The sequence below is a fragment of the Rhodnius prolixus genome, unplaced genomic scaffold (genome assembly GCF_049639745.1).
Source record: "Rhodnius prolixus isolate KJV_2025 unplaced genomic scaffold, Rpr scaffold_3, whole genome shotgun sequence".
Lineage (NCBI taxonomy): Eukaryota > Metazoa > Arthropoda > Insecta > Hemiptera > Reduviidae > Rhodnius > Rhodnius prolixus.
The window spans coordinates 43,326,299-43,342,400 of record NW_027411603.1 but is presented as its reverse complement, the minus strand read 5'-3'; the positions used below and the strand labels follow the sequence as shown (position 1 = coordinate 43,342,400).

At 33.3% G+C, this 16,102-nt stretch overlaps 1 protein-coding gene across 10 annotated transcripts in view; it reads right to left on the bottom strand.

The window, feature by feature from the left end:
* Positions 1-16,102, bottom strand: part of LOC141452927 (uncharacterized) — a 117,783-nt gene that overhangs the window by 97,664 nt on the left and 4,017 nt on the right. For 8 of the 10 annotated variants that reach the window (XR_012457683.1, XM_074125486.1, XM_074125484.1 and 5 more), the window contains 6 exons: positions 12,617-12,848; positions 7,481-7,608; positions 6,365-6,525; positions 5,304-5,502; positions 3,957-4,098; positions 1,283-1,506 (listed from right to left, as the gene is read on the bottom strand). Coding sequence is in view for 9 of the 10 variants with exons in the window: in XM_074125486.1 (XP_073981587.1) it covers positions 1,283-1,506; positions 3,957-4,098; positions 5,304-5,502; positions 6,365-6,525; positions 7,481-7,608; positions 12,617-12,848 (1,086 nt within the window). In the remaining variant the exon portion in view is untranslated. Of the gene's footprint in view, positions 1-1,282; positions 1,507-3,956; positions 4,099-5,303; positions 5,503-6,364; positions 6,526-7,480; positions 7,609-12,616; positions 12,849-14,404; positions 14,424-16,102 lie in introns of those variants that run through there. The other 2 variants (XM_074125490.1, XM_074125482.1) reach the window with 2 other exon arrangements.

Below are 16,102 nucleotides of genomic sequence, written 5' to 3'. Positions count from 1 at the left end.
GCTTGAGCCTTCTAAGGAGTTTGAAAGACATTAAACTACAGCAGTGCATACCATCACCGCGTTAAAGAGGAAAATCATCAAAAAATGCAAAACCAGAGTTCGTCTGTGAGAACCTAGGTAGCTTCCTTTAAATCCCCATAGGTTCTTTAAAAAAAAAGGTAAAACGCCAATGTGAATGTAGAAAAGCAGCAACAACAATCGCAGCCACACTTTATTACAGTCAGCAGCTAAATCTTCATGACCTTTTAAAACGTATTTCTAAGTCCAAACTCTTTCCATCTCGAGATCTATTTGTCTTTATGCAGAGATATATCAACTGGATTTACAACATAGCCAAAATATGAATTAGTACAATATCATTCTATCCTTGCATTGGAAGATATTGAAAGGCGACAGGTCTTGAGGGTAGAACGCTTCCCTGCGTTGATAATTTAAAAGTACCTTCCTTTTTTTTTTTTTTTTTTTTAAATTTATTTTGTTATTTACAATCTGTATAATACACTATACAATAAGTAAATAGGGAGATTGAAGTATAGAGGCGTGAAAGGCAGGAGGAAAGAAACTGCCCAGCGGCAGCACTTTCTACAGGATATTAATTTTAAGCCTTCAGACTGCGAGGAAGTCGCGGGGCCACTGGCGATTCAGTCGGCGAGGAGGATTGTTAGGAATGTCAGAGGAGGCGAGAGACTGTACTAGAGGATTGGAGCAAGTGGAGAGAGCACTTTGGAATTTTTGATATTTAGTCTTGGCTAATTGGTGTACGAAAGGTATGTTGAGGTCGTTGTGTAGAGTGAGGTTAGTTACGTAGAAAGGAGCGTCAGCTATCTGTCGAAGTAGTTTTGATTGAAATGTCTGTACAGTCCGTATGTTTGTAGGTTTGGCTGAACCCCACAGCTCCAGTCCGTAAGTCCACATTGGTTTGATGATAGTACTGTATATTAATCGCTTGAGTTCAATAGGTAATTTGGAGCGTCGTCCAAGAAGTCTGTAAAGTAGTTTCGCACGTTTTGTCATTGCTTGTAAAAGTACCTTCCTAAAGATCCTAAAGTTCAGCCATTTCTTATTCCTTGCGACATGGTTAATTTTTAAGTATTGTTCTCTGGATTTAATAAGCTCAGCTTAAAGGCGCTTAAAGTTTTATGAAAATTGGGCGGAATTTATATACATATATATATTTTAACACAATTCTTACTACTTAGTTTTGAAGTAGTAAGAACTTCTTCTTACTTACTTACTATTCCAACAATAAACGAAATGTATCAAAGGAGAATCAAATACTCACTTTTTAGAGTAAATATATAGGTAGAATTTTGCTTCAGCGCGTTTGGTTTTATTAACAGATCTCCGTCAGCACTTTTTTCCCACAAGGTTTCTATAGGAACTGGAGTTCCGTCTTTCCGAGTGCAGCTCCATTTAAATGGATTTTTTTTATCTTCTACTACTTCTTCAGCTTGCAGATGTATTTGTAATCCAGGATTACTTTTCGGATCGCAGTTACTACGGCAACTGTGTGAATATTACAATCTTTATAAAATAGTATTTAAAAAAATGCCAAACGCCTACCATAAATTATAATATTATAATAAGCATTCCCGCCTATCAGTGCCTGTCTAATCAGCCAAGCTTTATCGAGTTTAAGGAACTGCAAAAAAAAAAAATTGAATAAATAAATAAAATAACAAACAATGTGTGCACACCTTTACTATGACGCAGATAACTAAAATTTGCCTAAAATTGTCAGTGGTTGTGCCAAAAACATTTATTCATGATAACGCTAGCGCGAAAATCAATCCCCACCTTCCACACCTACAATTCAGCAATTAAGCTAATAGAACGCAGGGTGTCATCAGCGTCAATTTTCAGATCTCTGTACCAGTCAGCAGATTAGCATCAATTTTTGAGGGGGAAATCGCCGCCGTCCTTTTCGACATCAAGCAGGTGCAAGAAAATCTCATAAAGTTGGCATTTTTATTGACTCGTTGACTGTTATTTCTACTATTTTTTAAGCACTTCTAGACGATAAAGCATAAATTTGAATAATTTACTTCTTACAACTTCGTTCATCTTTTAACAGTAAGCTGGATGTTCAATGAGTATAGCTTTTAAATTTCATTATATGTAATTTACAGTCGGATCTTATAATGCAGCCAGTACTTCCAACTCCACATACTCGCTCATTAAAATACGTTTTGGTGCCATCACCCAATTCTAAGTAATTCTCATTTTCTGTTCTCATCTCTGCAAGACCAATTGTAAACCAATCAATGTTTTTTAATTCCTCAGTTATTTCAAATAATCTAGTTTCTGATATCAATGTTTTATAATTGTCCCAATAAGTAACAATTGATAGTTATTATGCTTTTCGTCCCCTTCCCGCTTGACTTTGATTGCTATTTATCACGAAATAAATCATCATTTCTTCATTTTCACTCTGATTTTGGTCATCATCCGTAGCTTTCAATTTTTTTTGTTTACTTTAAGTAAAGAAGTTTCGTTTTTCTCTCGTGGTGACTTTTTCTCACTTCTATTGCTTTTGCTTTTACTATCGACAAGTTTTAGTTCCGCTAAGATCTAGAGTTGACCATTAACCACAAGTTTATCTCCTCTCAACTTAACTTTATTACCTTGCTTCTAAAAGGCAATCAGATAAGTAAATAGTTCCTACCTTACCTCTCTTACAGATAGAAATGTCCTCCTTTAGTACAATGCTTTTGAAATTCTCCGAAGAGTTCAGTGCATTCTTAGATTTCAAAATTTGTTTTGTTAGAGAGTTAAGTTTAATCAAAACGGTACTAATATCTTTCTCAAATTACGAGTAGTTTTACGAAAGTAATCTATAATCTGTAATTATGAGCCCAGTTCAAAATAATGGGGCATATTTTTTACTTCTGTAAATAAAGCAGAAATGGACTTTTTTTCTTCTTTCTTGGCCTAATGGTGATTTCACATTAGCCATCATGCAGAGGATTGTTTTTAACTATCTAGTGGGTGGTTGTCTGTTAGTATGTATAGTTTTAAAGTCACATCTTATAAAGAAAGTTATAACTTAATTTTATTTGTCCTTATGTAGTTGTACAAGTCTGGGTAAATTTTTGGGTAAGTCAGTATAGAGTTTAAGTTGGACGTAAGTGGGCAGTAATATTGCCTTCCACAGCTGATCCCTACCGTTCTGCAGGCCAGGATGATATGATTGACTTCGGCTGTTGATTTCCTGTCAAAAGAACATATGGGATTTATTTCTAAGCCGATACGTGCCAATTGATGAGGTGAGTAGTTGTGATCGAATCTTATTCTGCTCATGGTACAGTAAAATCCTCTGTTTTCCACAAATGCTGCAAACTATGGGAAATGGACTTTTCGGAAAGCCCAAAAAATAGTAAATTCTATTTTATCCTGAAACTGTTTGCTTTAGAAGTTTCGATATCTATTTTAATGTTTTTCTACATCGTATTTTACAGAAGATTTTGTTTTATTTCGGTCATTTGTGTTTCAAGACTATGTAGTTTATTTAATTTATCCAATATGCTATTTTTTTCTGCATTATATATTTAATATTGATAGATTCAATCACAAGGTAAAGAGACTATTAAAGAAATATTTATGTTTTTAGTTTTTTACTTGCAGTTCCATTAGTACGGATAAATATATTAGACCTTCATAACTTCCAAAGCAGACCTCTACATCTGCCCCCAACTATTGCACGTTTAACTTGTTGCAGCATAAGGAATATAATAGGAATGTTCACTGAAATATATTTCAATTTCTGTTCAATAGAATTTCTCCGTAATTCACATAAACATTCCTAAACTATAAAACTATCGCACTTCCAATTTTTACTACTTATATCCCACTTCACTTTCTTCACTACTCTAGCAGACACTATGTGCGCACTACGACATCTACAAAACTCCCAAGAAATATAAGAACCATGAACAAAATAATATGAAATGTCTTACAGTATACTCAATTTATTCTTTTTTAGGACTTCTACATGAATCAACTTTACAATTGGTTCCGTATCTGTTCCAACGCTAAGTGCTTTTAACTGAAATACATATTTGGTGTTGCAAGTCAGTTTTTTCAAGTCAAAGGTCGTTTCTGGAAGTTAATTAAATCAAAAAATATATGTTTGGTATAAAACAATTACAATATATAAAATTAGAATGTTCACTTAAAATAACTATAGCTTGAAGAAGCAAGCAACAGACCGCAACTTGAACGTCAACAATGTCGACAACTTGGATTGTGGCAACACCAATTTACTATGTTAGTTAGTTGGCAACCTTTACATAAAAGTAACTTTAAAATTAATATATCTAATTAATTACTTATGTATATTTATAGACGATTTAAATTTAAAATCGTGCAGAGAAATATTTGTTTAGTCCCTTTGGATGTAATATTGTTGCCTCATTTTGGGAAGAGAAAATTGGAAGTCAAAAAATTAAAGGTAGCTATTTCATAGCTGCACAGAGTGATCCATTTAAAACTTACCAATCGCTAATAACTATCTAGGAAAGCAGAAATCCGAAAACCCCATTAAATAAACTATATGTTTTGTTTGGTCTATTCTTTGTGACATAAAAATACATTTTTTGTCAGTCAGAGGACCTCCCGAAACGTTTATTTATGGTGAAAAATTAATACTGAAAACTGATTAGATATAAACGAATAGATATATTGTAACTTTGATCTTAAATATCACGAAAAACCTCGGATATCGAAATGGGGTAAACGTCATTTTTCACAATTTTTTATGTAGTTTTCATAATCATTGTAAAAACCAGTGGTCTTTATGAAACCTCAATCAATTGTTTGATTTCATCCAACCTATGGTACAACATGAAACATCAACCTTCAACTTGGCTTCATTTGAACTATTTGGTTAAGATGGAACTAATGATTTATTAAAACCGATAGGAGAACAATAATCTGGTGACAAATTAGTTCTGGTGAAGTTTAAACCAAGTCAAGTTGACATATGAAAGTTTCCAAAAATAAACGTTTTGGATATAGAAATTAAAATATAAATTAAGAATTTGATGAGGCGCCGCGGTAGCCGAGCGGTTAGAGGCGATTTCCGATTCTTAGGCCTTGGATTTTATTTAATGGTTAATAAAAGAAATTTACAGAAAAGTAAGTTTGCTAGTCGCCTCCGTCCGCGACACCTAATTGGTAATTGGACGTAAAGCCCGCCTGAAAAAATACGCAATTACTTTACTTAAGAATTTGATGACCTTAGTAGAAGCTACCTATAGCTTCAAATATGTAACTCATGTTTTATAATAAAAAGCTCGCATTACCACGTGTACTGAACTCTTTGCAAATAGGTTCTTCTTTATCGCAAGACCAGGTATATTCTATTTTCTTGCTTCCCGGTGGGTAATTGTGATCGATTATATTAGTCAATTCCACATACAGGTGTTTCCCACAATTTACTTTAAATACATTCTGAAAAGTTTTCAGTACACTAGGTGGAGACCACACAATTTTAAACCAGCACTAGAAAAATAAAAAAAATAGCTACAATATTCTGTGACCTCAAAGCAAAAAACTTTATAGATCTAGTTTCTCCACTTAGCAAAAATCTTACTAAAATTTTCTGTGCACAGAACACTGCCAAAAATAATTTGAATATTCATTTTACAAAACCAATTGAGCAGTAAGTAGGTATTTCATTTAAACTTTTTGTTGCGCTTAGAAGTTTTTATTTTGTCTTAACCCACCAAAAGAGTACACTTTATCTGCCCATAAGGAGAAAAAGGAGGACATACAATTTTGGAATTTCAACGGAAATACTCCTTATTGAACAATACTGAGTGCAAAATTTTTAATAAATATGTGTTGAGTTTGTACAGTCTATATTTATGTAACTCAAGCAAACAAACATCAGAAAGTTTGTTTGAAATCTAGTTTAGATGCCGTCTTATCCCTCCAGCGCCAAAGATGCGCCCTGAATTTCGGGGTAGGTGATTTAAAAGTAATTTCATTTTTAAAACTATTAATTTCATTTAGGGTTCAAAACCATTACTTTCTTAAATCTTATGATCTTGACCCTTGTAGACTAAGTAAATACACACTGGGCATTTTAACGGATAGCCTGTGATGGTTTCTCAGAAAGAAAACAAATAAATAAATAAAAAGAAAAACTCCTTGCCTTCAAGCTTTACCTAAGACTCCTTCTAAATTCTTAAGTTTAATAAAACAGATTGGAGAGGTGATCTAAATATAGGGCGCCACAACAATCCCGCTGAGTCGAAGAAGCAAAATCTGATTTGGACAAATCCTACGGAATCTAATCTAATTTAAACTACGTTGAGAATGCAGACAACAGATAGATTCATATTACTGATTATTTATTTACCCGATTAAAACTGATGATTTTAGTTCTCTTTCCAAAGGTTCCTGTTTCATTCACTTCGGCTTCCATCATGAAAGTACCGTTACTTAGTTGAAATGGTGCAAAATTTGCATTGCGTCCAGAGACGACAGGTTGTTGGCTTTTATCTGTAATTATCTCCCCATCTGTGAAGCAAAAGTCTCTTAAATGTCAGTCAGAAGAAACACAATTGGAGACCGAATTGTAACCTATCAATTTTGCTGTTAAAACAACGTTTTACATTAAACTAGCCTCTGAACCCTATTACTCAGAACACAAGATCTAATATAATCCCTGGTTAGGGTATCGTCAGTAAAGGATTTGGGCATCACGTTCAACTGTAAATTGGATTTTATGGAGCACATGAATAGGATCAGAAGAAAATCTTTACAATGCTTGGGTTTGTATTTAAGAACACGAGGAATTTCTCTGACAGCCGTTCTTATATCACATTATATAAATTCCTTGTAAGACCCCATCTTCAATATGGTTCAATAATTTGGAGTCCGATTTGCAAGGTACATATGGCTTCTATTTAGGCTGTTCAGAACTAGTTCTTTCGGTGGTTGGCTTGCCGTTTGAAAATCCCTAAAGAAACCGTTATCTATTAAGCTAACTCTCAATATTCCCAGAAGAATTTATTATGATCTCTCTTTCCTCTGCAAACTTCTCCACTCTCAAATAGACTATCCTTACCTTCTTTCTCTAATTTCTTTTAATATCTCATCCCATACTACACGAAATTCTTCTCCGTTCAGTGTACCATACTGCAAGCATAATTACGTTTTTTACACCCCTATCTTTCGTATGATGCGGACAGCCAATCATTTTAACGTAGATATCTTTGGCACTGATATACAAAATTTTCTAAATGGAGCCAGATGTCAACGATTTCTTTGAACTATTTGTATTATTAATGTTATTATTATTATTCTTTCTGTAATTGGATTATCGATCCGTTTTTTACTTAAAATAAAATAATAATACCATTCTATATTCTTCCACTCATGCCATCAAAGAATAAAAAGTGCTTTCTTTTTCATATAAATCTGTATATACAATAAGACGTAATCTCTCTCTTGGTTCAACTCTGTGACTTACCTTGAAAAAGTGTCCACTTAATTTCTTCAGAATAAGGTGGGCCACAATTATAAAGAGGAGCCAAAGTAAATGACAGATTAATGGGTTGATCTCTATTAAAACTATTTGGGTTCTGGTAATCGATTTTACTAGGAAAAAAAAATACATAAAAGAGTTATTTAGAAAAATATTAAGAACAATATTATGTTACATGTTATACGTGTTACCGCTAAAGATACAGAATTTCTGGAATACATTGAACTGTTTTCAGCAATCTTATAGATTATAATCATTTGTAAATGTAAATTTGCAATAAATAGAAGAGAAAAGCACAAATTGAATTGCTTTCCAGGTCTCTAACTAGTTTAATTCACATATTTCGCAAATTTGTAGACGTTGCTAACATAAAAAATTGTCAAACCTAAATTAAATCTATGTTTTAAACGGGTGTTACCTAATATCCGCAAGAATATACCTTAAGCTTCTTTATCAATGATGTTAAGGGTTTTGGGTAAATATTAATTGAATGTTAATAGCTTATTAATCCTGCCTAATTTTATTCTTACTGTTCAATTAGTACTAGAACATCCCCAGCATTTTATCTGAATAATCTGAATATCATTGCATGCAGTTTAAGATTTTCTTATTAAAAGCAATCTGAATAATTTAAATAACTAAGAGACTGCATAAGATAGCTTTCATAGAATTTATACCTGACAAATGTTACACAAAAAGCCAACTTTGTTAAATACAAACGGGTGCGTGGAAAAAGTTTGAAATTCAATTACGAATCTACAAGTGCACTTCTGTGGTCAGACTGATTGACTGACTAGTGTCTTAAAGAGCAATATAAGGTCACTCAGAGTGCACAAGGTTGCTTCCCTTAGCGAGGCGGAGCGGTATCACACCCATTGGTTGTACCTTAAATTGACCCCTTCTACATTTACATCATTTATAGTCAGATCCGAAACCACTCACCTATCCGCGGTATATAACAAAGGCTACGCTAATACAGACGCACTCGTTTGAAATTTGGCCTCGGACCTCTAGTTTAGACGGACTTTACGTCACACTATCTATTTTTGGTGTTGCTAATCAACATCGAATTAAAGCTAAATTTAAAATACTTTAGAAGGCCTGTGCAATAAGCTTTCAAATTATAATTGCAAATCGGGTAAACAATTATTTGATAATGGTAACATTAATAACGCAGTGCATAACTGTCGTGTGTATTTTAGATACAAATATACACCGAAGTCTTTAAATTAAACTAATAAAGAAAGAAATTATACATTAAGAATAAATTGTTTGCCTTATAAGACCTATTTTTCAATTAGTGCCCTAATTGCCACAGAGATGAGACATTATGTCATTTCTTAGTGAATTACCGGTTCTTGCTAAAAATTAGGTTAGAATGGATTTGGAAAAGCCACATATCTGCTCAAGAATTGGGAACCTAAAGCCACATTGACCTTACTGATTAATTTTACTAAAAAGGCTTTTGAATTTATAAAAACGTATTTCTAGCCATAATTATTTCAATTCATTGCCCAGCTGTTTAATTTTTTGTTATCGTAAAGAAACTTGATTTACTTACTCTTTTTATAACTTGAATGTTACGTTTATTTTATTCGTGCTTTTAATGAATCAATTTTAATTTTACTGTTGTTTATTAAAGCAAAAGCCTGTCCCTCTGACAGATAATTCATCACATATCAATAATCACTATGAGTACCGAAACTACTTACAGTGACTCCCATTAATATTGGGACACCTATTACAAAATGATTTAAAAGGAAAATGAAAACAACAGACAAAAGTTTGGAATTTTTTTTTTTTTAAATTACATTTTAGCAACATCTGTAGAAATTATATATAAGTATAAATCGATGAAATTCCAAACTGTTAGGTAGCACTTTTTGAAAAAGTGTAAAATAAGGCTCTCAAAAATATTAGAACACCAGAAGTGCTAGAGTTTAAATGTTCAATATTTAAAATCTCCTACTATTTAATATTTGGTTGGTAATAATTTAATAATTGCTTTTTGACTTACAATAGCCCTCAAACGATCAGGCATAGGTGAAACAAGTTATTGGTTTATTCAGGTGGTGTTTTTTTCCTATTCTTCCAGGAAACATAGTTTTAATTCATTTTTGTTAGATATTATTCGTTTTTCTTAAAGCACTGGCTAAATATTGCCATAAATGTTCAATGGGATTAAGATCTGGTGACTGCGGAGAGGTTTGGAATACTTTTGGGCAATTGTATAACAGTCACTGACTATCACCCAAGCCGTAGGTTTGGGGTCGTTATCTTGGTAGAATTTAGAAGACCCTAAAATACCAAATGTTGGGGCACTTTTTTCAAATTATATTTTAATATATTACTATAAACCATTTTGTGGTTCACTCCATCAATAAACACTAATTCTCCAAATCCTGATGCGGACATCCAGCCCCAAACCAACCCACCTCCACCCGGAGGTGCAGCTTTAAAACCCTTTAAAGTTGGCTGTAAATTCTTCTTTTCGAGTTCAGCATTCGCTTTCCTCCAGACCATAACCCTTCCATCTGACTGGAAAACATTAAATTTTGATTCATCGCTAGAGTATATCATTCCAAAAGTCACTATTTACATTGGAATAGTTTTCGGCAAATTTCACTCTCTTAACACTATTTATCTTACTGACAAAAGGATTCTTTCAGGCTACTCTACCATGATAGTCGAGTTTTCTTAGCACTCTCCGAACTGTTTCTGCTCCTTTTTTGCTCTCTGAACATGTCAAAAATTTCACATAGAAGTTTTGGAGCACTAAGTCGGTGATCTTTTTTAATTCTTTTAATATATAACGCTGCTCTCTCTCAGAGAGCAGTTGAGGACGGCCTTTTTGTGGGGTTGAAACAATTCTTTTTTCTTTTTGGTAACGCTGAATGATGTTCCACGCAGTAGATGTTTTAGGTCCGATCAGTTTTTCTGTCCCTCTAACACTTTTTATTGTCTTTGTGCAAAGAAATTATAATATTTCTTTGTTCAATCGTTGTATTTGTATTTTTGCGCGACATGTTACACCTGGCTTGATTTATATAAACTAATTTAATTATTAATTTCATATTGAATATATGCTTAAGGTATATATTTACAAATTGTATGTACTGTCCCAATATTAATGGGAGTCACTGTATATGTAGTTAGATTCTGCATTCACTAAAGAAGTTCCCCCCCCCCCAATGCGCAATTAGTCCAAGGTGTTTAGCGACGAAACAAAGGTTTACGATCCGGTTACACAATCGTGGCTGAGAGAAGTGCGATGAATGTATGGTGTCACTGCGAATAATACGAATTTCCTGACTTGGAGCATAACCTAGATGGTGGTGCCGTAGGGAAGAACGATCAGACGTCATTCACATTAAAAGATACTTCCTTCACTGACTACACGGTTGTGCTTACTCGGCCAAACCAGGTATAATGAAATAAGTATGAAGACTGAGTATTTCTGGTTGGCGTATGGATCTCGGATACAGCAATTCTAACCATCGCTTACAGCGGAGAAATATCGAAATTTGGACCAGACTAAAGAAAGAATATCGTAAATGTTGGACGGCGTATGCAGTGTGAAGGGGTGTCCCTCACTTTGTCAGGCATGGGGATAGATTCAAACAATGGGAGAAAGATGGGAATTAGAAAAAGCCAAGATGGAAAAGGTTATAATTCTTCATTCCTGTCAGCTTGAAAAAAAGAGGTCTTTTAGGATGGGCCGTATTAGATGGCTGGCGTATGCCTAAAATTATTTTTTTGTGTAAATTTGTTCTGAAGAATTAACGGAAATATCTTGAATTTTATGTGTAGAAGTGTTGAACTTGATTACTAGAATTAATGCACTTGATTATTGCAGAGATAGTGCAGTTTGTTAGATCAATTTTATTTCATTAGACTTAATTACTTCTTTTTCTTTTTCTTAGCAATACTTGGCTGTAAATTTTAGCCAAAATGCGGAAGGAAAATGTGATAGATTCACTAGATCTAGAATGCTTAAGGACTAATAAATACACTCTTGAGAGAAATTATCGTGAATATCATCATTGATTTCTCTTTCTTTTAAATAATACTTATTTAATTTATTAAAGAGATAAAAGGTAAAAATATAGTTACGTGAACATTGGTTAAATTTATAAAAGTAAAATTAAAAACGTACGAGAAAATTGATAAAGAGAAATGAAACTGCTGGTTTTACTTCAACTGGCTAACAAGAGTAAATTCTGCGTTATTTCTCATTTTCTTAACAGAGGTGTTCTCTTTTTGGAAAAAAAAAAATTATAATAAAAAATAAACTAGATGCAACGCTAAGGCCAACATTATAAATAGTAAACTTCAATCTCTAGTTGAAATTTTAAAAACATCTTTGAATTCATTCTGCATTTAAGAGTTCAGAGATTTGTTTGGTTAACGTTGAGTCTAGCAAATCAAATATAAGAAGAAAATGTAAACCTCTTTTACTATTTCATTAGGGAAGCGTTCATTTATCCCTTCAAAGATTGTCGTATTTCTCCCTAACGGTATCCAGAATATCAGAAGCAAGTTGTTTCAATTCGATCCCGCTTAAAGTCAGCTAAATTAAAGTTAAAAAAAGTTGAGAAGATGAGGTCTTCCCCTGGAAATTACTTCACTTCAAGTAAAAGAAGCATTAAATAACTTCTTAGAGAGGAAAAGTTTCCTAATTTAGCGCCAATGAAACCAAGCTTGAGGACGAACAAAGATTATATGTCAAATATCTCAATAACTATCTTGTCAATGATATAGACGTTTTCTGGAAATGAGTTTTTAGTTCATATTTAGTAACATCAAATTATTTAAACAGTTTAAGCTGCTAAGAGAAAGTGTCAAATGTCATATTTTCAAAATTAAGTTCAAAAATATCCTTTAGCATATCGAAAGTAGAGTGTAAGAATATGATATCTCAAAAATGAAAAGTTACAGATTCCACAATCTTGATAACCGTTATGGGTATTTTTGTCGCTAAAGATACAAGGATACAAACAATTTCTCAAAAATTGACCATGCCTAAATTCAAAAGTTAATTCATAGTAGATATATAATGCGTTTACACAAGATCTTGTTTTCTTAAATAATAATATTGATAAAAAATAATTTGAGACATACCAATTTTTAAAAAATAAATTCTTTTGGCAATCCAATGTTAATGGGTCATACGAAGTCACGAAAGGATACTTCTCATTATATTCTTCTAAACCTTTATTCCACATTGTAACTGTTACATTATCTACTCTACCCAACAGCCGTCGCTTATTACTAGGAACTGTTGATCTGAGAGCACCTAGTGTCATTGATGTTATAGGATATCGAAGAGGAACTGTTAAGGTCATTACTGCCTCTGCAATAAAAAATAAATAAATGTAAATATTTATTCTAAATTTATTATATTATATTATAAAAATATTCAAGCTTTATCAATCTCATTAATGGCAAAAATTACAGTAATAAAAAAAGTATCTCCCTTAAAACATGTTCAAGTTTATAACTTTAAATAAAAGTTATTAATAAGTAATAGATCCATCTTTGGGCATAATCCACTCCTCTGCTCTGTACTAGATAGTGTTATCGACAGACTGAACATTGCCGATGACATATAAGGAAGTGAAAATATGATCTCACCATCTTGATCTGGCACTATTTCTTCGGAGAAAATTCGATCCGAGACTTGAGCTAATTTATTGCAATTCACCTACGTAAAATATACTGCTAATTCTGAATTGAATCTATTTCCGTGAGTTGTCGTCAACCAATAACTCTTAAATTTAAATTCTTAATTTTATTTTACTTGTAAAATTAACTAGCTAACAGACCTTGTTACTTTCTGCACTTTGCAGAACGTATCTCAGCTTTATTTATTGGTCCTTCGGTACCCATAAAACGATGTTAGAATTTCTCAAGCATCTACTTATTTTTTATATACCTATTCGTAACTGTATTTATTGCAATAGGTTCAAACAAAACTTGCTGTAAGCAATTGTGACTTCAAAGTTTGTTTGTTTCTAAACGGCTCAATTTAAGTTCCAAAATGAATCCTCAGGTCATATTTTGGATTTTTTTTTTCTTCTAAGCAACAGCACGGACGATATAGTAAAATACATATACCTAAGAGTTAGGGGCAGGGCAGAACCATAAGTATGCGACAGTTAGACGTTAGTACGTATGTAATTTTATTTTATTTATTTATATTGAACCTTACATAAAGGGTGACCAGAGTTATATGCTCCACCCACTTTTTGTTTTAAATGGTGGGAAATTTATAAAAAATATAAAACATGTATTTAATAATTTTTAGTCTAGTTTATTTTCAGTGATAGACCCATTTTTTAAACCCCATTTTCCCGAGATACAGCATCCAACTTTAGCTCCGTTTAGGTTTTTATTAATCCGTTAGGTTTTTCAAAAGTTATGGTAATTTAAAATATGAAAAACAAATTTCACTTTAATGTCAAAATTACCTTATTTTGTTTAAAGAAGCTGTTCAAGCTGGGCACCATCAACGGATACGCAAGTCAAAACTCTGGACTCCCTCGCTCTGTTTGTAGCAGCACTTATGGCGGCAAAGTCAAGATCTAGGCAGGCTAGAGTTATTCGACGTCCCAGATCTTCGACTGAAGCCACGGGATTAAGGTTACTGTACACTTGATTTTTTAGATATCCCCACAAAAAATAGTCCATTTGGGTTAAGTCTGGAGATCGAGGTGGCCATTGGATTGGACAGTGAGTTCCTAAGCACTTTTCATGGAAATTTCAGTAAACACTGAAAAAGGTAACGTCGAACAACTCCCGCATTATGTGCCGGGCAACCATCTCGTTGAAAATACATATCTAGCCGACGTTGTAGAGGAACATCTTCAAGTAGAACTGGCAAAATGTCTCTTAAAAAAAGTTAGATACCTTGCACCAGTTAAGTTCTCTCTGTATGGGCCGATTTGTTGATTTCCTAAAACTCCATACCAAACGATTGTAGAAAAAACAACTTGATCGTCGAATAACTCTAGCCTGCCTAGATCTTGAGTTTGCCACCATAAGTGCTGCTACAAACAGAGCGAGGGAGTCCAGAGTTTTGACTTGCTTATCCGTTGATGATGCCCGGTTTGAACAGCTTCTTTAAAAAAAAATAAGGTAATTTTGACATTAAAGTGAAATTTGTTGTTCATATTTTAAATTATCATAACTTTTGAAAAACCTAACGGATTAACAAATTTTTGGTTTTTTTTAGGAGCTAAAGTTGGATGCTGTATCTCGGGAAAATGGGGTTTAAAAAAATGGGTCAATCACTGAAAATAAACTAGACTAAAAATGATTAAATACGTGTTTTTTATTTTTTTGAAATTTCCAGCCGTTTAAAAAAAAAAAGTGAGTGGAGCATATAACTCTGGTCACCCTGAATATGCATACAGGATGAACCAGTAAGTAATGTCCATAGGCCTACTATAGTACATTTAAAGTGGAGTTCAATGACGTATTGGCTAACTTCATATTTTCTACTGTTCTTGAATGACGTCACTTGATTTTTTTTCTAAAAACATTACTTTTTTGCAATAAAAATTTTATTACTCAGAAAGTTTTAGTCCGAATTCAATCCTGATGGCACCGTTAGAAAGGCAGATATATTTTCTAAAAATTGACACATTTCCGAAGCATAAGTTATTCTCCAAACAGCCTCAATCTTCCTCCTGGATACTGGAAAAATAAAAGTAATCGAATTTTTTAAGAAATCTCACTAGGCCCTTATGTGATCAATATCAGACCTGGGCGCTGGCACGTTGTATAAAAGTTTCCTTGTCTAATGGGCTTTCTGTTGGTATATCAGGATTCCTTTTATCTTCGTACGAGAAATTAGTTTGTTTTACAAAAAAACTTTCTGAGATTTCTTTATTGCAAAAAAGTAATGTTTTTAGAAAAAAAATCAAGTGACGTCATTCAAGAACAGTAGAAAATATGAAGTTAGCCAATACGTCATTGAACTCCACTTTAGATGTATTACACACAGTAGGCCTATGGACATTACTTACTGGTTCATCCTGTATATTAAAACTGTCCGCATAAGGGTTGATCGTCATAAAATGCACGAAAAAGCGTAACGCTGATAAACACCCAACTTTGACAATTTTTTTCTATAAAAGATAAAATTCCCAAATTTTCTTTATAATGCAGAGCAAATCCTTCTTTATAATTGTAATTTTATTGCAACAACATAGATTAAATAGATTTCGAGAAAAATGTTGCTGAAAATGAGCAAAAACATGAGAACCGATTTTCATGAATGAGGAGTCATTAGGAATTTTATGTAGATGTGCCTTTTGGGGGTCACGGCGCTGTACATCGATTGGGAGAGGAGTTAGCCCCATGCATGTGAGACCCCATCCAAAATTATTATTACTAATAAGTCTGAAAATTTTGGCCCGATTTAAATAAAATTTTGCAGGATGAAAGGGTTAGGGCTCCCCTACGTACCATTAAAGCGACGTTCTGCTCTTACACCTACTAAGGGAAAGTTTTGTAACTTGTTTTGTCATAACTTGTGTCAGTTTTTTTCATCCTAGATCTTCCAACTAGTTATTCCCGATATCCGTATATTTAAAAAATCAT